The 23,954-nt window shown below is 44.0% G+C and overlaps 1 protein-coding gene and 2 long non-coding RNA genes across 4 annotated transcripts; 1 reads left to right on the top strand and 2 right to left on the bottom strand.

The window, feature by feature from the left end:
- The first annotated feature begins 636 nt into the window (after positions 1–636).
- LOC124008620 lies at positions 637–2,032 on the top strand. Its single transcript, XR_006834122.1, has 2 exons — positions 637–1,268; positions 1,721–2,032. It is a non-coding gene; the product is annotated as an uncharacterized LOC124008620 (long non-coding RNA).
- Positions 2,033–4,529: 2,497 nt separating this feature from the next.
- Positions 4,530–14,640, bottom strand: LOC124008177 (ankyrin repeat domain-containing protein 46-like). Of its 2 annotated transcripts, XM_046319263.1 has the most exons (6): positions 14,545–14,636; positions 11,192–11,255; positions 9,980–10,065; positions 9,043–9,299; positions 7,293–7,451; positions 4,530–6,216 (listed from the first exon to the last, which is right to left on the bottom strand). In XM_046319263.1, exons 3-6 carry the CDS (start codon positions 10,031–10,033, stop codon positions 6,000–6,002), a joined length of 687 nt encoding a protein of 228 aa, XP_046175219.1. In that variant the 5' UTR covers positions 10,034–10,065; positions 11,192–11,255; positions 14,545–14,636; the 3' UTR covers positions 4,530–5,999. The 2 variants fall into 2 exon arrangements, with proteins under 2 accessions (XP_046175219.1, XP_046175218.1); XM_046319262.1 differs by lacking the exon at positions 11,192–11,255 and having other exon boundaries at positions 14,545–14,640.
- Positions 14,641–21,461: 6,821 nt separating this feature from the next.
- On the bottom strand, positions 21,462–22,773 carry LOC124008815. The gene is made up of 2 exons (XR_006834170.1): positions 22,504–22,773; positions 21,462–22,459 (listed from the first exon to the last, which is right to left on the bottom strand). It is a non-coding gene; the product is annotated as an uncharacterized LOC124008815 (long non-coding RNA).
- Positions 22,774–23,954: the final 1,181 nt, after the last annotated feature.

Here is a 23,954-nt window from a genome sequence, read left to right as displayed (position 1 = left end):
TGATCTCCGTCAAGTTTAGCAACCATCTTCGTGATGATGGACCCTGAATGAGATTCCTGATAACTCCTCAACTCGATGACACCACCATGGCATGATCCAGAGCAGAGTGTAACTGGGTCATTCAACATCACTGTTAAATTGATAGGATGGGACAATGAGTATTTTGCAACAAGTGAAAGCAGGAAAAAGGTGATGACTCTTTTCCCCTTCATAATCAAGGCAGCTCTCAAACCCTCAATCTGGCTTCAGGGTACTTTATTGTTGTTTGGCAGCTTCCCTCTAATTTCTTTTCACTCAGCAAAGACGTTCTTTATAAAGGTTTCATCTTCGCCGAAAGTGTTCTGCTCCTCCCCTTACCAAGGTTTATACTGCTGCTGTTTGTGTTCAAGAGTTCCGTATGCACATGTTTTTATTTTCTTATAAGAACATTACATTACACACTTCTACGTTTCACAAATATAACGTAAATAATATATGAACTAACTAAGTAAAACGAACTTAGTTTTAGCAGAAAATTTAACAGATAATATCGGTACCACAGAAATATAACGATAGTATAATGTATATAATGATATTGTGTATATATGATGGTATTAAGAAAAGGGAACAGAGGACACAGGGACATGGTTATGGTAGTTGGATTAGTCTGCTGGTTTATCAATGAAAAAGCGTCTTAACTCGGAGAAGCAGCTGAAGTGTTGTCGGCCAGGAGGAGAACGGCTGGGCTGTGAGCGTATCGGGAGCACTGCCAGTGAAGCCGCGGAACACTTCCTCTATATGGGCTTTAGCTCCTTCAGGCTCTGCTGCCGAGAGTCTTTCACTTCCTCAGTGTCAGAAGGCTGCCCCAACTACGCGCTCTACACCACACCCACATTACGCGCACTCCGCTGCCACCCCATGTAATTTGTTGACTCTCTGTCCTGTTCACCCAGACTTACCCCGCTACTGGTTGGATTAGCGTAATGTTGTAAGGACATATGGAGGAGAGCCCGTGAGCCTGTTTCCCCCTGTTCTCTGAACGGACCAGTCTCTCACCATCTCTCCTTCTCTTTAGTCTATGGACCCTCAGATATTGAGTAAAGGGAATATTCTGTACGGCTTTCACTCGGTGAATCCAAGACCTCTCTCTTCTCGACTCCGCCACCAGCATGACTTACACACTTCGTCTGTTTCTCTCTACTCTGCCACGGCTGCCATCCAGAGGGAGGTACAGGACAGTCGGGCAGGCTTACTGTGTGGAGGAAGGACAGCAGCACCTCCACTACCAGGTTCAAGAATAGCTTTTATCTGACTGCTGTTTTTAACACTTTAGCATTGATGACTGTAGTGTTATTATAATCTTACCACGCTGAACTTTTAGTTGTTGTTCTATTTATATTTATTTATATTCTATCTGTGACTGTTTTACTGAATACTGTGTACGTGCTACTATATGAGCGAGAGCTCCAACGAATAATTACAATGTATGAATTACTATTAATACTTGTAAATGGCAATATCGTACTTGAGAATTTTAATAAACCACTTTAATAAACTTAAAAGGACTGTCAGATAATTTATGTACCACATTAATATAATGGTATAATGTATACAAGGATAGTGTAGGCAGTGATATTATGATTTATGAGAAAAGGACACTGAGGACATGGTTGATATGGGTAATGGCAGTAGGATTAGTCTGCTAGTTTGACGCTGAAAATGGTTTGATTTCAACTGGCAGTTGTAGTGTTGCTGGAGGGAGAATAACGTCTGGGCTGTGAGGAGACGACAGTCAGCGGCAGGTGAAGCGGCTGAGCAGCTCTGCTATCTGGGGTGTAGCTCGTTTTGGCTCGACGGACGAGCGTCTTTCACTTCCTTGTTTGATCAGTGCAGAATGCCCGGCAGTCTTAAAATAAAAGTAATTTAAAAATGTTCTGCTCGTGGCATAGCTGATCAAAGCTGCTATCGCGGCTGGATAGGCAGATTTCCATGTGTTGCAGTGGCTGTGGTATATTCTGTCTTTATTCTGTTATTAAACTGACTGTCCTCTGCATTGTCAGTGTCTCGGTTCTGAAAAGATACTCGACTCCACAGTGCTCTAGTGGTCTACAGTCGTCTCTCAATATCTACAATAACACTCATTAGGTAGGCTGAGTGAACTGGGGTTTGAAATGGACAGTCAAGTCAGTCACTATAAAATAAATATGTTTTAGAAAATAGTAGTGTCCATGGATGACTTGACTGTCCATTTCAAACCCCAGTTCACTGTCCTCTGCATTGTCAGTGTCTCGGTTCCGAAAAGATACTCGACTCCACAGTGTTCTAGTGGTCTACAGTCGTCTCTCAATATCTACAATAACACTCATTAGGTAGGCTGAGTGAGTTATCAGGAATCTCATTCAGGGTCCATCATCACGAAGATGGTTGCTAAACTTGACGGAGATCATTTAACCACAGGTGAAGGATTTTTTAAGAAGAGGTTTGAAAACAGGGATGGAAAATTCTCTCTAACCATCTCCTCAGCTGAGTACAATGACATGGGGTTGTACGAGTGTGTCTGTGGCGAGTACAACCAGCATGTAAATCTACAAGTTTTGGTCCCCACTGAAATATCTGCCCATGTTGGAGGAAAAGTCACACTTGCCTGCCATGGCTCAACTAATAAAATGACAAAGGACAGTGAGATATATGTCCAATGGATGAAAGATGGACAGAATGTGTCTACCATCAGTGCAGGGAATGTAACCTATGGCTCTGGGTATAAGGACAGGGTATCTGTGTCCATGGATGGTTACCGAAAGGGAGACATTTTCCTCAACCTCACCGACTTACGCCTTTCTGATCAGGGGACATACTGGTGCTTCTTCGGCCCTGACCACCAGAGAGGAAATCCAGGAGCTGTCATTCTCACTTTCACAACAAAAGAAAAGGACGACGACAACACAGGATGGCCAACATGGGTGAAAGTGGTGGTGGTGTTGGTGGTGGTGGTGGTGTTGGTGGTGGTGGTGTTGGTGGTGTTGGTGGTGTTGGTGGTGGTGGTGGTGGTGTTGGTGGTGGTGTTGGTGGTGGTGTTGGTGGTGGTGGTGTTGTTGGTGGTGGTGGTGTTGGTGGTGTTGGTGGTGGTGTTGGTGGTGGTGGTGTTGGTGTTGGTGGTGGTTGTTTTGGTGATCATCCTAGTTGCTGTTATTTACTGTTTTCTTGGAGGTAGATTGAAAGAGACAATGGCTGCTTGGTTTAAAGGGACTTGTTTGAGATCTCAATTCAGTCCCTGTCCAGAAGGGGAACAGGGTGGGGAGCATCTCTCTGTCACCATAAGTGAAAGTGAATCAGAGACAGAAGACAGGACTGGGACAAGGACATGTTTTGTCCGCTATGCACCTGCCTGTATCATCAGAGCCCTGTCAGGACCTCCCTCTACCCCAGGCCTTGTTACCAAGGCTACTGATGGACCTCCCTCTACCACAGGCCTTGTTACCCCAAGGCTACTGATGGACCTGCCTCTACCCCAGGCCTTGTTACCAAGACTACTGATGGACCCACCTCTACCCCAGGCCTTGTTACCAAGACTACTGATGGACCTATCTACCCCAGGCCTTGTTACCAAGACTACTGATGGACCTCCTTATAATATCTATTTCAGGATTGTTTACTGTCTCCAGTTTGTTTAATAAAATGTTAAACTTGAACTTTTGGTAGTTGAATGTATTTTGTACATGATCAATTCATTTTACACATCACATTATGGATATACCTCAAATGTTATTCTACAAGATACAGACACAAAACAACTGAATCAATCGTTAAACTACATGGTTTACAATATGTGATGATGAATACTGTACCTCTGTGTGATATGTAGGTCTACTATGATGGATGCTGTTAAGGGAATTTTTATCAATGATGACTAATTATGTATACATTTCAATCAGGACTGACTAATCAGAATACTATTATGTTACTGTATATGTACTAATCAGAATACTATTATGTTACTGTATATGTACTAATCAGAATACTATTATGTTACTGTATATGTACTAATCAGAATACTATTATGTTACTGTATATGTACTAATCAGAATACTATTATGTTACTGTATATGTACTAATCAGAATACTATTATGTTACTGTATATGTACTAATCAGAATACTATTATGTTACTGTATATGTATGAGTTTTCTCTCTTGATCCCAGTACTGAATATAATGTGTGTGAATGTGGTCAAGAGATAGAACAATGACTGTCTCTTCCTTGGTAGAAATGAATGAACAATATTTTTCAGACTGGCTAGAATGCTTATCTACACAAGAAGACCTTGACTCATAAATTATATGATCTTAGTAGGGAGAGACGATGTGAGAACCATACAGCCGTTGTACTGGAACGGAGATGGCATGGGTTGGTGCTGAAACTATAATGACGTAATTTTCAGTTTATAACCTGTGGTAAACTGTATCGTGTTCAGTACTCTCGTGAATAAAGGCTGCTATTTGACTTTAAGACCAGGCTCTGTCGATCTCTATAAAATAAGGATCTTACAAATTCTTATGAATTGACAGAGTGTTTAATTATAATTGGGAACTAAAACAGAGGAATTAAATTCCTGCAACAATGCTATGATTGACAAAGCAACAAAAACACAACATCATATTAGAAATAACTCTTCATAAATGTTAAATGTAACTAAGCTGCATGATGTAAACACAGAGGAAATGTTAAATAAAATACAGCAAACATTTATCTTTAGTACAAAGACGCTATAAAAGGTGCTACTCTGTAGTTATTATTGTACTTGACTTGGTGGTGGAAGAGGGAAACATTACATTCCCAAGCAACTCTACACTAGCCTGATCCCAGAACAGTTTATGCTCTCATTATGAAGACGTTACATCACAGTACCATTAATGAGTTGGTAAGAGTTCAGAAACAGACTGACACCCAGGATAACTCTACACTAGCCTGATCCCAGAACAGTTTGTTGGTAAGAGATCAGAAACAGACTGACACCCAGGATAACTCTACACACTGTTCGATGTTTGTTCCATGTAAGATTATTGCCTGATTAGCATTATTAGGGAAATGTGCAACTAGTGTGAGAGAAACAGACTTCAGTTAAAATGGTAAGAATGGAAATAAAACTAAAATATTGACTTTGCAAAGGATTTGACCCTGTAGGGTAAATCAATGAACAAATGGGCCCTTTTCAAAACAATAAACAGAAGGAGAAGAAACAAAATACAAGTAAATAATTATGCAAAAACAAAACTATAGCAATATACAGCTTGTTACTCCACACAACACAGAAAAATACATGTTGTGACATTAGGAAAAAGGTCCATAATACAACAGTTTCTTCATATAGAGCTAAATACTGTCAAAACTAAATTAGGCATGAAAAGTTATGAAACTGTGAAATTGTAGAATAATAGTGAAGACAAACTATGAAATAACACATATGGAATCACATAGTAACCAAAAAAGTGTTAAACAAATCAAAATATTTTATATTTGAGATTCTCCAAGAAGCCACCCTTTGCCTTGACAGCTTTGCACAATCTTGAATAAAAATATATATATACTCTTGAATGGGTAGGTGTTTCCAAACTATTGACTGGTACTTCTTTTTTTTGATAGTTATGCTTTAAAAGCTCAGTATTCCAGAAAGAAGATGGTCACGTCACTGGTCGATATTTGGTCAATTTAGTCATACAAATGAATGACACATGAAATCATTCATTCTCATGCATAACTGGCCACAGCGAGAAGATGTTCAAATAACACACATACGTCAGACTGCAGATGCATCCATGGGCTGAGTCCCCATTCTCCCGAAGTGTGCACTTGCACACTTTCTCGTAACCATTTCACAAAAGTTGAATCCAGCCAACGCTTACACCACTCCTACGCTTTTAAATCCATAAAAAGGGGAGTGTGCAAGTGCACACTTCTGGACAAGTGTGGATAACCAGAATGTAGCCCAAGCCAACTTTCACCCTCTGTCCATCCACCCCTCCCTCAGTGTACCAGCTCCAGCTGGCTGGCGGAGAAGGGCAGCACCCCGCTGACGTAGTAAGCGATGCCCAGAGAGAGCAAGGCGATGACCACCAGCAGTAGCAGCACCCTCCAGAAGCCCAGGTCCTCAACAAACTCCTGCCAGGTGGTCCTGAAGCTGGACAGGACTCCCTCCCTGTTCTGGAGGTCAGGGTTCAGCAGGGAGTGGCTCTCCATTGCACTGACAGGAAGAGAAAGAAGTATCCCAGTGTCAGCTTACATGCCATTACTTGATTTTAAATAGGAGAGATAGACAGGAGAGACCGATAGGAGAAATAGGAGGGAGAGATAGATAGGAGAGATAGGAGGGAGAGATAGATAGGAGAGATAAACAGAAAAGACAGATAGGAGAGATAGGAGGGAGAGATAGATAGGAGAGATAGACAGGAGAGACCGATAGGAGAAATAGGAGGGAGAGATAGATAGGAGAGATAAACAGAAAAGACAGATAGGAGAGATAGGAGGGAGAGATAGATAGGAGAGACCGATAGGAGAGATAGGATGGAGAGATAGGAGGGAGAGATAGACAGGAGAGATAAACAGAAAAGACAGATAGGAGAGATAGGAGGGAGAGATAGATAGGAGAGATAGACAGGAGAGACCGATAGGAGAGATAGGAGGGAGAGATAGATAGGAGAGATAGACAGGAGAGACAGATAGGAGAGATAGGAGGGAGAGATAGATAGAGAGATAGACAGAAAAGACAGATAGGAGAGACAGAGATAGACAGAAAAGACAGATAGGAGAGATAGGAGGGAGAGATAGATAGGAGAGATAGACAGAAAAGACAGATAGGAGAGATAGGAGGGAGAGATAGATAGGAGAGATAGACAGGAGACAGACAGGCGAGATAGACAGGAGACAGACAGGCGAGATAGACAGGAGACAGACAGGAGAGATAGATAGGAGAGACAGGAGAGAGAGACAGATAGACAGGAGAGACAGATAGACAGGAGAGACAGGAGAGACAGACAGGAGAGACAGGAGCGATAGATAGGAGACAGATGTTGCTCGAAATGTCACCAATCACGTTGCTGAATTGCTAGCTTTTCGGAGGCATATTATTGTGAAGGGGGCAGTGAAGTGTGTTAGCGAGGCAGAGTACAAAACATCAAGTACCGGTAAGGACTTGTGAGTGAGGGAACTATACTGTTAAGCAGCATAGTAATGCCTGTAACAAAGGCTGCCCTCCAGTTCCTGCACTGTCCTCCCCCTGTTCTGCACCTCTCTCATGAACTCCCCCACCCCTCTCCTCACCTCTCGCTCTCAGCCATTTGCATGGTCTCCAGTTTGGAGTGGGCTCCCCTGTTGAATCCTTTCAGCTCCTGTTCCTCTAGGCCCTCCAGCAGGCGGATAGCGTCCTTGTTCACCCCGCGCCTCTTGGCCAGCACCAGAGGAGTGGATCCGTTGTGGTTACTGGGAGAGAGAAACACACAGTGTTGCATGATAATGTTCAAACAAGGTTCCAACCAATGTTTGAGAAACACATTGACACTATGGGGAGTGGACTGTTGGACCAATGTTTGAGAAACACATTGACACTATGGGGAGTGGACTGTTGGACCAATGTGTATATCTGAAAAACCTAACAGGGTGACCTAAAAACCTATTAAGGGTTCCTCTATGTGATTATAACCCCTGTAACTCTAACCCTGCTTTTACCCCTCAGTCAAAGCCCCTCTCAGGCCCAAGCCAACTATAAAACAGTCTCTACTCCCCCTCACTCCCTTCCAGGCCCTCCCAAACCTCAGCCCCTCTCAGGCCCCAAGCCAACTGTAAAACAGTCTCTACTCCCCCTCACTCCCTTCCAGGCCCTCCCAACCCCCTCAGCCCCACTCCCTTCCAGGCCCTCCCAACCCTCAGCCCCCAAGCCAACTGTAAAACAGTCTCTACTCCCCCTCACTCCCTTCCAGGCCCTCCCAAACCTCAGCCCCTCTCAGGCCCCAAGCCAACTGTAAAACAGTCTCTACTCCCCCTCACTCCCTTCCAGGCCCTCCCAACCCTCAGCCCCTCTCAGGCCCCAAGCCAACTGTAAAACAGGCTCTACTCTCCCTCACTCCCTTCCAGGCCCTCCCAACCCTCAGCCCTCCAGGCCCCAAGCCAACTGTAAAACAGTCTCTACTCCCCCTCACTCCCTTCCAGGCCCTCCCAACTCTCAGCCCCTCTCAGGCCCCAAGCCAACTGTAAAACAGTCTCTACTCCCCCTCACTCCCTTCCAGGCCCTCCCAATCCTCAGCCCCTCAGGCCCCAAGCCAACTGTAAAACAGTCTCTACTCCCCCTCACTCCCTTCCAGGCCCTCCCAACCCACAGCCCCTCTCAGGCCCCAAGCCAACTGTAAAACAGGCTCTACTCTCCCTCACTCCCTTCCAGGCCCTCCCAATCCTCAGCCCCTCTCAGGCCCCAAGCCAACTGTAAAACAGTCTCTACTCTCCCTCACTCCCTTCCAGGCCCTCCCAACCCTCAGCCCCTCTCAGGCCCCAAGCCAACTGTAAAATAGTCTCTACTCCCCTCACTCCCTTCCAGGCCCTCCCAACCCTCAGCCCCTCTCAGGCCCCAAGCCAACTGTAAAACAGTCTCTACTCCCCCTCACTCCCTTCCAGGCCCTCCCAACCCTCAGCCCCTCTCAGGCCCCAAGCCAACTGTAAAACAGTCTCTACTCCCCCTCACTCCCTTCCAGGCCCTCCCAAGCCCCCTCAGGCCCCAAGCCAACTGTAAAACAGTCTCTACTCCCCTCACTCCCTTCCAGGCCCTCCCAACCCTCAGCCCCTCTCAGGCCCCAAGCCAACTGTAAAACAGTCTCTACTCCCCCTCACTCCCTTCCAGGCCCTCCCAACCCTCAGCCCCTCTCAGGCCCCAAGCCAACTGTAAAACAGTCTCTACTCCCCCTCACTCCCTTCCAGGCCCTCCCAACCCTCAGCCCCTCTCAGGCCCCAAGCCAACTGTAAAACAGTCTCTACTCCCCCTCACTCCCTTCCAGGCCCTCCCAACCCTCAGCCCCTCTCTCACCAGATGTCTATCTTGAGACCGTTGGACACCAGGAACTGGATGGTATCCACGTGTCCACAGAGGTGTAGCGCCGTGTTTCCCTGGTAGTCTGTAGCCAGGAGGTCCGCCCCAAACTTATGGAGGAAACAACAGATGTCCACGTTCCCCCTGGCGGCCGCTAGGTGCAGGCCAGTACGGCCCCGGTTGTCCCGTGTGTTGGGGTCACAGCCCGTCTCCAGGAGCCGCTTCGTGAAAAGCAGGTCCCCGTCGATGCAGGCCTGCAGTTAGGGATATGCCATTATTTAACCAGGCAAGTCATTGAGAACACATTGTCTTTCACAATAACGTCCCGGGATGAGTTAGATGAATTAGTTGATTGATTGATTCTGTATTGAATCAGAGAATAAGGGAATTGATTAACAGACCCCAGCTAACTTAAACTTGAAATAGATTCTGAAGACCTGGGAACACACCGTAGCAAAACGTATTGCAACCGAAACAAGAGTTTCTAATTGGACAAATTCTGGTAGGTCCATCCCTGTTTGCTTCCGTTTGGTGCCTACACTATTGCACTACACCACACCGGACCCTAGACCCTACACACTTGTGGGGATCTGAGAGGATTTGACAGGTGTCGTCAATATGGTGAATCCTCCATCTAACCTATCAGAGAGCAAGTGAAGCTACTACCAGATTGCTTACGCCTGTCAGATCCTCACAGACCTCCACAAGTACATAGGGCGTAGGGGTGGATTTGGGATGCAACCCCCTTGTGTTGGACTCAACCCCACCAGGAGCAGAGGAGCAGACATTAGGGTTGTCAAATCACACGCGCCGAATACAACAAGTGTAGAATATACAGTGAAATGTTTACTTACGAGAGCTTACCCAACAATAAAATAACAATAACAACACTACTGGTGCAGAGTCAATGTGCAGGGGTAGGCATCTTCCCTACCTGGAGCAGGGGAACGGAGGTCTGAGACGAGTCATTGATGAAGACATAGGACATGTCCGAGTGGGTGTCCGAAAATTCCAGCGTACCTGAAGGGGGGATATGGAGGAAGGGAGGGGAAGGAAGAAGATGAGGAGGAAGGCAGAGGGAGGAAACGGAGAAAAGAAAAGCTTCATTGGTTAGGACTATGTACGGTTCCTTCAGGAAGTAATTACACCCCGTGGCTTTCCCACAATATGTTGTGTTACAGGCCTACACACAATACCCAATAATGTCAAAGTGGAACTGTATGTAGAATTTTTCTACCAATTAAATAAAAAATGAAAAACTGAAATGTCTTGAATCAATAAGTATTCAACTCCTTTGTTATAGCAAGCCTAAATACATTCAGTAGTAAACATCTGCCTAACAAGTCACATAAGTTGCATGGACTCCCTCTTGAATAACTACCTCATCTCTGTAAGGTCCCTCAGTTGAGCAGTGAATTTCAAACACAGATTCAACCACAAAGAACAGGGAGGTTTTCCAATGCCTCAAAGAAGGGCACCTATTGGTTTATGGGTAAAACAAATAAAAATAAAAAGCAGACATTGAACATCCCATTGAGCATGGTGAAGTTGATTAATTACATGTTGGATGGTGGATCAATACACCTATTCACTACAAAGATAAAGGTGTTTTTCATAACTCAGTTGCCAGAGGAAAAAACTTCTCAGGGATGAGGCCAATGGTGACTTTAAAACAGTTACAGAGTTTTATGACTGTGATAGGAGAACACAGGCTGGATCAACATAATTGTCGTTACTCCACAATACTAACCTAAATGACAAAGTGGAAAGAATAAAAAATATTCCAAAACATGCATCCTGTTTGCAATAAGACACTAAAGTAGAAGTGCAAACAATGTGGAAAAGAAATTAACTTTATGTCCTGAATACAAAGCGTTATGTTTGGGGAAAATCCAACACAACACATCACTGACTACCACGCTTCATATATTCAAGCATGGTGGGGCTGCATCATGTTATGACTACGCTTGTCATTGGCAAGGGAGGTTTTTTTTTTAGGATAAAAGGAAACGGAATAGAGCTAAGGCTAAATCCTAGAGGAAAACCTGGTTCAGTCAGCTTTCCAACAGACACTGGGAGACAAATTCACCTTTCAGCAGAAAAATAAACTAAAACACAAGGACAAATATACAATGGAGCTGCTTACCAAGAGGACATGAAATGTTCCTGAGTCGCCTAGTTAAAGTTTTTCCTTAAATCGTCTTGAAAATCTATGGCAAGACAAGAAAATGGCTGTCTAGTAATAATGAACAACCAATTTGACAGAGGACGAAGAATAAAAATATATAATACTGTACAAATATTGTACAATCCAGGTGTGCATAGTTCTTAGAGACTTACCCAGAAATACTTTTATATTTTTGAATACCTTTATTTAACTAGGTGAGTCAGTTAAGAACACATTCTTATTTTCAATGACGGCCTAGGAACGGTGGGTTAACTGCCTTGTTCAGGGGCAGAACGACAGATTTTCACCTTGTCAGATCGGGGGATTCCAACCTGCAACTTTATAGGTAACTAGTCCAACGCTATAAATCAAATCAAATGTATTTATATAGCCCTTCGTACATCAGCTGATATCTCAAAGTGCTGTACAGAAACCCAGCCTAAAACCCCAAACAGCAAGCAATGCAGGTGTGTAGAAGCACGGTGGCTAGGAAAAACTCCCTAGAACCACCTGCCTCTCATTGCACTCCACGAGGAGCCTGCCTGTTACGTGAATGCAGTAAGAAGCCAAGGTAAGTTGCTAGCTAGCATTAAACTTATCTAATAGAAAACAATCAATCAATCATAATCACTAGTTATAACTACACATGGTTGATGATATTACTAGTTTATCTAGCGTGTCCTGTGTTGCATATAATCGATGCAACGCTGGGGGATGATTTAACAAAAGCGCATTTGTGAAAAAAAGCACAATCGTTGGACGACTGTACCTAACCATAAACACCAATTCCTTCCTTTCTTAAAATCAATACACAGAAGTATAGATTTTTAAACATGCATATTTAGCTAAAAGAAATCCAGGTTAGCAGGCAATATTGACCAGGTGAAATTGTCACTTCTCTTGCATTCATTGCATGCAGAGTCAGGGTATATGCAACAGTTTGGGCCGCCTGGCTCGTTGCGAACTAATTTGCCAGAATTTTACGTAATCATGACATAACATTGAAGGTTGTGCAATGTAACAAGAATATTTAGACTTATGGATGCCACCCGTTAGATACAATACCGAACGGTTCCATATTTCACTGAAATAAATGTTTTGTTTTCTAAATTATAGTTTCCGGATTCGACCATATTAATAACCAAAGGCTCGTATTTCTGTGTGTTATGTTATAATTAAGTCTATGATTTGATAGAGCAGTCTGACTGAGCGATGGTAGGCAGCAGCAGCAGGCTTGTAAGCATCCATTCAAACGGCACTTTCGTGCGTTTTGCCAGCAGCTCTTCGCAAGCACAGCACTGTTTATGACTTCAAGCCTATCAGCCTAATGGCTGGTGTAACCAATGTGAAATGGCTAGCCAGTTAGCGAAGTGCGCGCTAACTTTTACTTTACCAAAACTTTGTTTTTGCATTATTTAAACCAAATTGAACATGTTCCATTATTTATTTGAGGCTAAATAGATTTTTATTGATGTATTATATTAAGTTAAAATAAGTGTTCATTCAGTATTATTATAATTGTCATTAGAAGAAGATTATTGGCTTTTTTTGGTCCTCCAATATTCGGTATCGGTGTTGAAAAATCATAATCGGTCGACCTCTACACCAGACCAAAAGAAAACATCCACAAACAAAGTTTTACTTTGTCATTATGGGGTATTGTGTGTTGGAGACTTAAACATTTTTTTTAATCGATTTTAAATTCAGGCTGTAACACAAGATGTGTAATAAGTCAAGGGTGAGTTGTTGATCCACCTCTATGCAAACGACACCATTCTGTATACCTCTGGCCCTTCTCTGGACACTTAACGAGCTTCAACGCCATACAACACTCCTTCCGTGGCCTCCAACTGCTCTTATATGCTAGTAAAGCGAAATGCATGCTCGTCAAACGATCGCTGCCCGCACCTGCCTGCCTAGCATCACTACTCTGGACGGTTCTGACTTAGAATATATGTACAACTATAAATACCTAGATGTCTGGCTAGACCGTAAACTCTCCTTCCAGACTCACATTAAGCATCTCCAATCCAAAGTTACACCTAGAATCGGCCTCCTATTTCGCAACAAAGCCTCCTTCACTTATGCTGCCAAACATACCCTTGTAAAACTGACTATCCTACCAATCCTTGACGTTGGCGATGTCATTTACAAAATAGCCTCCAACACTCTACTCAACAAATTGGATGCAGTCTATCACAGTGCCACCAGTTTTGTCACCAAAGCCCCATATACTACCCACCACTGCGACCTGTATGCTCTCGTTGGCTGGTCCTCGCTACATATTCGTCGCTATACCCACTGGCTCCAGGTCATCTATGAGTCTTTGCTAGGTAAAGCCCCGCCTTATCTCAGCTCACCATGGTCACCATAGCAGCATCCACCCGTAGCACACGCTCCAGCAGGTATATCTCACTGGTCATCCCCAAAGCCAACACCCCCTTTGGCCGCTTTTCCTTCCAGTTCTCCCCTTCCAATGACTGGATCGAATTGCAAAAAATCACTGAAGCTGGAGACTTAAATCTCCCTCACCAACTTTAAGCGTCAGCTATCAGAGCAGCTTACTAATCGCTGCAGCTGTACACAGCCCATCTGTAAAAAGCCCATCCAACTACCTACCTCATCCCCATATTTGTTTTTCTGCTGTTTTGCACACCAGTATTTCTACTTGCACATCCTTATCTGCACATATCACTCCAGTGTAAATTGCTAAATTGTAATTACTTCGCCACAATTGGCCTATTTATTACCTAATCTCCTTACTTCATTTGCACATTGTATACAGATGTTTCTATTGTGTTATTGACTGTAAGTTTGTTTATTCCATGTGTAACTCTGTGTTGTTTTTTGTCGCACTACTTTGCTTTATCTTGGCCAGGTCGCAGTTGTAAATGAGAACTTGTTCTCAACTGGCCTACCTGGTTATATAAAAATGTAATAAAAGGAGTATAAATACTCTCTTTAGGCACTGTAGCTAGAGCTAACACAAGGTAGGTAGCTAAGTTAGCTCTTATTACTGAAATGAGCAGAACATTATTATTACCTAGTTAGATCCTTAAACTACCGTATTACGAAAGGCAAACCCTGAATAAAAGTTCGCTTGGCGTATAAGTAAACGTTTAACTGCACATGCAGTGGATAGCTAGGCAGCTATCCAAGATAAACAGATATACAGCTAGCTAGCTACTTCTTGCCAGATAAGCTAACAAAAAGATGCTAGCTAACGCACTAGTAATAACGTGACTATAAGCAATTATCAATATTATCCAACACATCAAAACATTCGGAAAGCATATTATACCACATCTTCAGATGGTGGTGATGATATTTACCTGTTAATGTGTTCCAAATCAGACGTCAAAATCCCCTTTTCTGCAAAACAGTGTTGTTGTGGCGATGCTGAACAAGCTGTGATTTTACGACGACAGTTTGGCGCAGACCGCTTTACGGCAGAGGGTGGCTCTCAGAATCGGACCAATCAATCTACATTTCCAGCAAGGCCTAACAGTACGTCTTTTTATTATCTAAATATCAATTTATTTTAAAATTCAGTTGACCTTGCCAGACATGTCCAGCCATATAATGCATGATGGAATTCAACATATAAAAAAACGTACAATCTCCATGGTCATCATTTGTTTCACTGTGGATTTTTTTTTTTAAAGTAAACCTTCACACTTGAAGGCAGTATAATTAATTTGCTATTTTGGTCAAGAATGACACGGTTTTGACAAACACTTTACCCTAAAAATATGTCAAATAAAATCACAATGTATTTATTTTATTAACAAGGTCTCAACACACTTTACAAAAATAATAATACAAACATTTTTAAACACAAAGTTTGTTTTACCCATCCAGCAGCAGTTTTCAAAAGGCTCCTCAACACATAAGGGGTTTAAATCTATTGATGGTGTTGGTCATTGGTTGATGATCAAATATGACCAGGGATGGACTGGGACCAGAAATCAGCCAGGGCATTTCCAACACACGCCCCATTTTCTCCTCGAGGCCCCCTTCATAAGCCCCAAAATTTATAATTTTGCACAAAACCAATTTAAACAGGCCCAATGGAATTAAACAGGCCCAATGGGATTAAACAGGCCCAATGGGATTAAACAGGCCCAATGGAATTAAACAGGCCCAATGGGATTAAACAGGCCCAATGGGATTAAAATTAACAAGCCCATCTGGCATTTTCCTGAACTGCCCTTTGGCCAGTCTGCCTCCAAATATGACTGCTGTGGCTTTCAGTGAAAGGATGAAGAAAACCTGGTCAAGAACTACAGGAAACTTATGATCTCTGTAATTGCAAACAAAGGTTTTTGTACCAAATATTAAGTTCTGCTTTTCTGATGTATCAAATACTTGCGTGCAATAAAATACGTGCAATAAAATGCTAATTAATTAATATAAAATCATAAAATGTGATTTTCTGGATTTTTGTTTTAGATTCCGTCTCTCACAGTTGAACTGTACCTATGATAAACATTACAGACATCTACATGCTTTGTAAGTAGGAAAACCTGCAAAATCGGCAGTGTATCAAATACTTGTTCTCCCCAATGTATGTGGCAGGGTCAACAGACAATCACGGTGTCACGACTTCCGTTCCTCCGCCCCCTCTGGACATCGAGGGGTCCCCGGCGTACACAGTTCGAGTCATTCTGGATTCGAGACGCCGGGTGGGGGGCCTACAGTACCTCGTGGACTGGGAGGGGTACGGCCCGGAGGAGAGATGCTGGGTTCCGGTGAGGGACATTTTGGACCCTTCTCTCCTGATAGAATTCCACCGCCTCCACCCGGATCGCCTAGCACCTCGTCCTCCGGGTCGTCCTCGAGGACGGTGGCGGCGCGCTGCAGGAGCCGCGCGTCAGGGGGGGGGTACTGTCACGACTTCCGCCGAGGTTGGCTCTCCTGCCCGTTCAGGCGGTGCTCGGCGGTCGTAGTCACCGTCCTACTAGCCACTACCGATCCCTTTTCGTGTATCTGTTGGTTTTGTCTGATTGGTTTCACCTGTGTGTTGTTTAGTTTATTAGTGTCTGTATATATAGTAGGTTGTCCCGCCCTTGTTTTGTGCGGGATTGTTTATTTGTCATCTATGTCTGTCAGTGTATTTTGTGTTCTTATTCTCCGGTTCGTCTTTTATCCTGTGTTGGATTGTTCACCCTGTGTGTATTGGGTTGACCGTGTTTCTTGTTCACCGGAGAATAAACTTTCATATCGCTATCTGCTCTCTGCGCCTGATTCCACCCACCTTGATTAGACGTGACACACAGACTATCTTTGTGGGCTATACTCAGCCTTGTCTCAGGATGGTAAGTTGGTGGTTGAAGATATCCCTCTAGTGGTGTGGGGGCTGGGCTTTGGCAAAGTGGGTGGGGTTATATCCTGCCTGTTTGGCCCTGTCTGGGTGGATCATCAGATGGGGCCACAGTGTCTCCTGACCCCTCCTGTCTCAGCCTCCATTATTTATGCTGCAGTAGTTTGTGTCAGGGGGCTAGGGTCAGTCTGTTATATCTGGAGTATTTATCCTATCCTATTTGGTGTCCTGTGTGAATTTAAGTATGCTCTCTGTAATTCTCTCTTTTGGAAGACTTGAGCCCTAGGACCATGCCTCAGGACTACCTGGCATGATGACCCCTTGCTGTCCTCTGTCCACCTGGCCGTGCTGTTGCTCCAGTTTCAACTGTTCTGCCTGCAGCTAATTTTAATTTAATTTTACCTTTATTTATATAGGCAAGTCAGTTAAGAACAAATTCTTATTTTCAATGACGGCCTAGGAACAGTGGGTTTAACTGCCTGTTCAGGGGCAGAAGGACAGCTTTGTACCTTGTCAGCTCGGTGGTTTGAACTTGAAACCTTCCGATTACTAGTCCAACGCTCTAACCACCAGGCTACCCTGCCGCCCTAATAAACCCTGACCTGTTCACCGAACGTGCTACCTGTCCCAGACATGCTGTTTTCAACTCTCTAGAGACAGCAGGAGCGGTAGAGATACTCTCAATGATCACTCTCTCTTTTCACTCTCTATGAAAAGCCAACTGACATTTACTCCTGAGGTGCTGACTTGTTGCACCTTCGACAACTACTGTGATTATTATTATTTGACCCTGCTGGTCATTTATGAACATTTGAACATTTTGGTCATGTTCTGTTATGTTCTGTCATGTTCTGTTATAACCCGGCACAGCCAGAAGAGGACTGGCCACCCCTCATAGCCTGGTTCCTCTCTAGGTTTCTTCCTAGGTTTTGGCCTTTCTAGGGAGATTTTCCTAGCCACCGGTCTCCTACACCTGCATTGTTTGCTGTTTGGAGTTTTAGGCTGTGTTTCTGTACAGCACTTTGATATATCAGCTGATGTAAGAAGGGCTATAGAAATACATTTGATTTGATTTGATGAATACAAAGGGAAACCCAGCCACGTCGCGGACACTGACATATTGCTTCCGGACAAGCTGAACACCTTTGCCTGCTTTGAGGATAACACAGTGCCACCGACGTGGCCTGCTACCAAGGACTGTGGACTCTACTTCTCTGTGGCCGACGTGGCCTGCTACCAAGGACTGTGGGCTCTACTTCTCTGTGGCCGACGTGGCCTGCTACCAAGGACTGTGGGCTCTACTTCTCAGTGGCCGACGTGAGTAAGGCTGCCGGCCCAGACGGCATCCCTAACCACGCAAGGCTGCCGGCCCAGACCGCATCCCTAGCCGCGTCCTCAGAGCATGCGCAGACCAGCTGGCTGGAGTGTTTTACAGATATATTAAATCTCTCCCTATCCCAGTCTGCTGTCCCCACATGCTTAAAGATGTCCACCATTATTTCTGTACCCAAGAAAGCGAAGGTAACTGAACTAAATAACTATCGCCCCGTAGCATTGACTTCTGTCATCATGAAGTGCTTTGAGAGGCTAGTTAAGGATCATATCACCTCTACCTGACACCTTAGACCCACTTCAATTTGCTTACCGCCCCAATAGATCCACAGACGATGCAATCACCATCACAATGCACATTTCCCTATCCACACTGCCCTATCCACATTTCCCTATCCACATTTCCCTATCCACACTGCCCTATCCACACTGCCCTATCCACATTTCCCTATCCACTTTTCCCTATCCACACTGCCCTATCCTCACTGCCCTATCCACATTTCCCTATCCACATTTCCCTATCCACACTGCCCTATCCACACTGCCCTATCCACACTGCCCTATCCTCACTGCCCTATCCACATTTCCCTATCCACACTGCCCTATCCACACTGCCCTATCCACATTTCCCTATCCACATTTCCCTATCCACACTGCCCTATCCTCACTGCCCTATCCACATTTCCCTATCCACATTTCCCTATCCACACTGCCCTATCCACACTGCCCTATCCACACTGCCCTATCCTCACTGCCCTATCCACATTTCCCTATCCACATTTCCCTATCCACACTGCCCTATCCACACTGCCCTATCCACACTCCATCCTCACTGCCCTATCCACATTTCCCTATCCACATTGCCCTATCACTGCCCTATCCACACTTATCCACATTTCCCTATCCACATTTCCCTATCCACACTGCCCTATCCACACTGCCCTATCCACACTGCCCTATCCACACTGCCCTATCCACACTTCCCTATCCACACTTCCCTATCCACACTTCCCTATCCACACTGCCCTATCCACACTGCCCTATCCACACTGCCCTATCCACACTGCCCTATCCACACTGCCCTATCCACATTTCCCTATCCACACTGCCCTATCCACATTTCCCTATCCACACTGCCCTATCCACATTTCCCTATCCACACTGCCCTATCCACACTGCCCTATCCACACTGCCCTATCCACATTTCCCTATCCACACTGCCCTATCCACACTGCCCTATCCACACTGCCCTATCCACATTTCCCTATCCACACTGCCCTATCCCATCTGGAGAAGAGGAATACCTATGTGAGAATCCTGTTCATTGACTATAGCTCAGCATTCAACACCATAGTACATAAAATCAAACTTTATTTGTCACATGCACCGAATACAACATGTGTAGACTTTACCGTGAAATGCTTACTTACAAGCCCTTAACCAACAGTGAAGTTCAAGAAAGAGTTAAGAAAATACTAACCAAATCAAGTTTAAAAAATAATAAAAGTAACACAATAAAATAACAACTTGGCTATAGATTGAGGTACAGATTAGTCAAGGTAATTTGTACATGCAGGTAGGGGTGAAGTGACTATGCATAGATAATAAACAGAGAGTAGCAGCAGTGTACATGCAGGTAGGGGTGAAGTGACTATGCATAGATAATAAACATAGAATAGCAGCAGTGTACATGCAGATAGGGGTGAAGTGGCTATGCATAGATAATAAACAGAGAGTAGCAGCAGTGTACATGTAGGTAGGGGTGAAGTGGCTATGCATAGATAATAAACAGAGAGCAGCAGCAGTGTACATGTAGGTAGGGGTGAAGTGACTATGCATAGTTAATAAACAGAGCAGCAGCAGTGTACATGCAGATAGGGGTGAAGTGGCTATGCATAGATAATAAACAGAGAGCAGCAGCAGTGTACATGCAGGTAGGGGTGAAGTGGCTATGCATAGATAATAAACAGAGAGCAGCAGCAGTGTACATGTAGGTAGGGGTGAAGTGACTATGCATAGATAATAAACAGAGAGCAGCAGCAGTGTACATGCAGGTAGGGGTGAAGTGACTATGCATAGATAATAAACAGAGAGCAGCAGCAGTGTACATGCAGGTAGGGGTGAAGTGACTATGCATAGATAATAAACAGAGAGCAGCAGCAGTGTACATGCAGGTAGGGGTGAAGTGGCTATGCATAGATAATAAACAGAGCAGCAGCAGTGTACAAAACAACTGGGCGAGGGTCAATGTAAATAGTCTGGCGAGCTCATTATTAAGCTCTGGGCCCTGGGTTCCCTGTGTAACTGGGCCCTGGACTTCTTGACCTGCCGCCCCTAGGTGGTGAAGGTAGGAAACAACACCACTTTGCTGATCCTCAACACTGGGCTCCACAAGGGTGCGTGCTCAGCCCCCTCCTGTACTCCTTGTTCACCCATGACTGCGTGGCCACGCACGCCTCCAACTCAATCATCAAGTTTGCAGGCGACACAACAGTCGTAGGCCTGATGACAAACAATGACGAGACAGCCTGCAGGGAGGAGGTGAGGGCCCTGGTGGAGTGGTGCCAGGAAAATAACCTCTCATTCAACATTAACAAAACAAAGGAGCTGATGGTGAACTTCAGGAAACCGCAGAGGGAGCACGCCCCTATCCACATCGACGGGACGGCAGTGGAGAAGGTGGACAGCTTCAAGTTCCTCTGCGTACACATCACTGACGATCTGAAATGGTCCACCCATACAGACAGTGTGGTGAAGAAGGCGCAACGGTGACTCTTCAACCTCAGGAGCCTTTATAAATTTGTCTTGGCCCCTAAAACCCTCACACACTTTTACAGATGCACAATTGAGAGCATCCTGTCGGGCTGTATCGTTGCCTGGTACGGCAATTGTACTGCCCCGAAACCGAGGGCTCTCCAGAGGGTGATGCGGTCTGCCCAATTCATCACTGGGGGCACACTGCCTGCCCTCCAGGACACCTATACTACAGCACATAATGTCACAAGAAGGCCAAAAAGATCATCAAGGACATCAACCACCTGAGCCAAGGCCTGTTCACCCCGCTATCATCCAGAAGGCAAGGTCAGTACAGGTGCATCAAAGCTGGGACCGAGAGACTGAAAAACAGCTTCTATCTTAAAGGCCATCAGACTGTTAGCCATCACTAGCCGGCTTCCACCCGGTTACACGACCCTGCACCTTAGAAGCTGCTGCCCTATATACATAGACATGGAATCTTTAATACTGAAACACTAGTCACTTTAATCATGTTTTAATATTCTTTACATACTGTTTTAGTCATCTCATATGTATATACTGTATTCTATTCTACTGTATTTTAATCAATGCCACTCTGACATTGCTCAATCTAATATTTATATATTTCTTAATTCCATTCTTTTACTTTTAGATTTGTGTATTGTTGTGAATTGTTAAGATACTACTGCATTGTTGGACCTACAGTAGATGCACAAGCATTTCGCTACACCCACAATAACATCTGCTAAATATGTGACCAATTGTTTTATTTTATTTGTATTGGTGGTCTATAATTTAGTTACATTGTTCTCACATAATCTTAATCATTCTTTTTAATCTGATTAAATTGTTATACTTTATTTCAGTGTGAACACAAGAATACACATTTCAGACTCATTCAATTCTGTTGTTTATCCTCTTTGAGGAAAATGTAGCACAACTGCATAATCATTGTAGGCACTTACGTATGTTTCTGTTATACATGTCAAATGTGGATTTGTATGAAGAAGAAAAAATATTCCGGTTTTCTCAAAATTCCTTTTTTAAAGACGGTGGAATTGATTTACCGTCAGAGGACTGTGTCAAAAGAGCGACAATAAAAAATGTGTTTTATCCTTTTGGGTAAATTCAAAAATAATCATAGTACTGTATGTATTTCCATATAAAAACATATCCTAAAAAAAACGTCCGTTCCTATCATCGAATGTACAGACCAGCATCCACAAAATGTATTTGTAAATCACTTTTGATACAGGGGATACATACTGTGAAGTAAAAATAATTATAATCTAGATTACAGACAAAACAATGACAAATGAGGACAAATAATGTACTCAGGGCTACCAACGAGAGATGGGCCTATGTGATAGACATAGTGGTCATAGTGGTTACAATTTATTAAGACACCCAGTACCTTTAACATAAATTCAGCGACACCGGCCACGTTCCAGGCCACCTACATTCCAGGTGTTGCATTTCATCAACCACCAACCAATGGTTGTGAGCCACCTCATCGACTACGTAGTTAGGCATCAATCAGATTGTTAGATCATAGAATGTGATCAGCTGATATGTTAATCACCTATTCAGGTGTTGTGAGATCTGGTAGGCGTCTGTAATGTAGTCGGCTCTGGAACCTAATGTAGTCGGCTCTGGAACCTAATGTAGTCGGCTCTGGAACCTAATGTAGTCGGCTCTGGAACCTAATGTAGTCGGCTCTGGAACCTAATGTAGTCGGCTCTGGAACCTAATGTAGTCGGCTCTGGAACCTAATGTAGTCGGCTCTGGAACCTAATGTAGTCGGCTCTAGAACCTAATGTAGTCGGCTCTGGAACCTAATGTAGTCGGCTCTGGAACCTAATGTAGTCGGCTCTGGAACGTGGCCATTAACAAAACAGGCTAAGGACAGCAGATAGGGACTACCAGAACACAATAGGCCTTAACGTTGATAAAAATGTATAGTAAGCTTCTGTACAATAACAAACATTCTAACATGCTGACTACACCACTTGTGCCGTGTGTGCGAGCGTTGCAAAATAAATGTACACATACATGTTATTCAATTATTGCCTCTCCCATCTCCTTATTGGTTTATAGAAGCAGATACCCACGAGTCATCTCCTCATTGGTTTATAGAAGCAGATACCCACGAGCCATCTCCTCATTGGTTTATAGAAGCAGATACCCACGAGCCATCTCCTCATTGGTTTATAGAAGCAGATACCCACGAGCCATCTCCTCATTGGTTTATAGAAGCAGATACCCACGAGCCATCTCCTCATTGGTTTATAGAAGCAGATACCCACGAGCCATCTCCTCATTGGTTTATAGAAGCAGATACCCACGAGCCATCTCCTCATTGGTTTATACCCACGTGGGTGATTGAAAGATTGACTTAGTTCGGTTGGTCGTCGTCACCAATCGCCATATAAAGTCCAAAGAAGAAAAAGCCTGGATTTAAACATTTAAAAAAATGGTATTTAACCAGGCAAGTCAGTTAAGAACAAATTCTTATTTACAATGACGGACTAGGAACAGTGGGTTAACTGCCTTGTTCAGGGGCAGAACGACAGATTTTATCTTATATGGTCGGGGATTTGATCTAGCAACTTTTTGGTTACTGGCACAATGCTCAACCACTAGGCTACCTGCCGTCCCTGGAAGGAGGAGAGATGACTAGAAACTATTTGGTTGACCGTTTTATGTGTGGATGAATTGTTGGAGTAGAGGACCTTGTGCATTTCAGGTAAAATAACAACTCAACGTTTATATCCCAGGACAAATTAGCTAGCAACTGCAAGCTAGCTAAATAGGACAAATTAGTTAGCAACTGCAAGCTAGCTAGCTAAATTGCCATAAATGATTAGCGCTTTTTGCAATGTCCTCAAATTAACAAATAGTTCACCGTTTGTTTTGATATTTTAACCTGCGTGTCGTGATCGCGTTTGGTGTGGGGGACAAAATCAATTTATTTGGGATGCCTTCCAAGCGGTTATTGCGTACTTGTATGTTTTGGCTTGAGCATGGTGGGTAGTGGGTTTTTATAAAAAAAACAAAAAACATTTTGGTCACAAAACATAGAGAGTAGATAGGCTGGCGAGGTGAGCAGATAGACTAGTGAGGTGAGCAGATAGGCTAGTGAGGTGAGCAGATAGGCTAGTGAGGTGAGCAGATAGGCTAGCGAGGTGAGCAGATAGACTAGTGAGGTGAGCAGATAGGCTAGCGAGGTGAGCAGATAGACTAGTGAGGTGAGCAGATAGACTAGTGAGGTGAGCAGATAGACTAGTGAGGTGAGCAGATAGGCTAGCGAGGTGAGCAGATAGACTAGTG

The sequence above is a fragment of the Oncorhynchus gorbuscha genome, linkage group LG21 (genome assembly GCF_021184085.1).
Source record: "Oncorhynchus gorbuscha isolate QuinsamMale2020 ecotype Even-year linkage group LG21, OgorEven_v1.0, whole genome shotgun sequence".
NCBI lineage: Eukaryota > Metazoa > Chordata > Actinopteri > Salmoniformes > Salmonidae > Oncorhynchus > Oncorhynchus gorbuscha.
This window is presented reverse-complemented; position numbering and strand designations above follow the sequence as displayed.

Bases quoted from the DNA above. Each gene is read 5' to 3' on its own strand.
- LOC124008177 (XM_046319262.1), bottom strand. From the start codon at position 10,033: ATGTCCTATGTCTTCATCAATGACTCGTCTCAGACCTCCGTTCCCCTG. The intron at 7,452-9,042 runs GTGAGAGAGGGG...TCTCTCTCCCAG, and splicing joins GGTCTCAAGATAGACATCTG to TAACCACAACGGATCCACTC. The intron at 6,217-7,292 runs GTGAGGAGAGGG...TCTTCCTGTCAG, and splicing joins CAAATGGCTGAGAGCGAGAG to TGCAATGGAGAGCCACTCCC.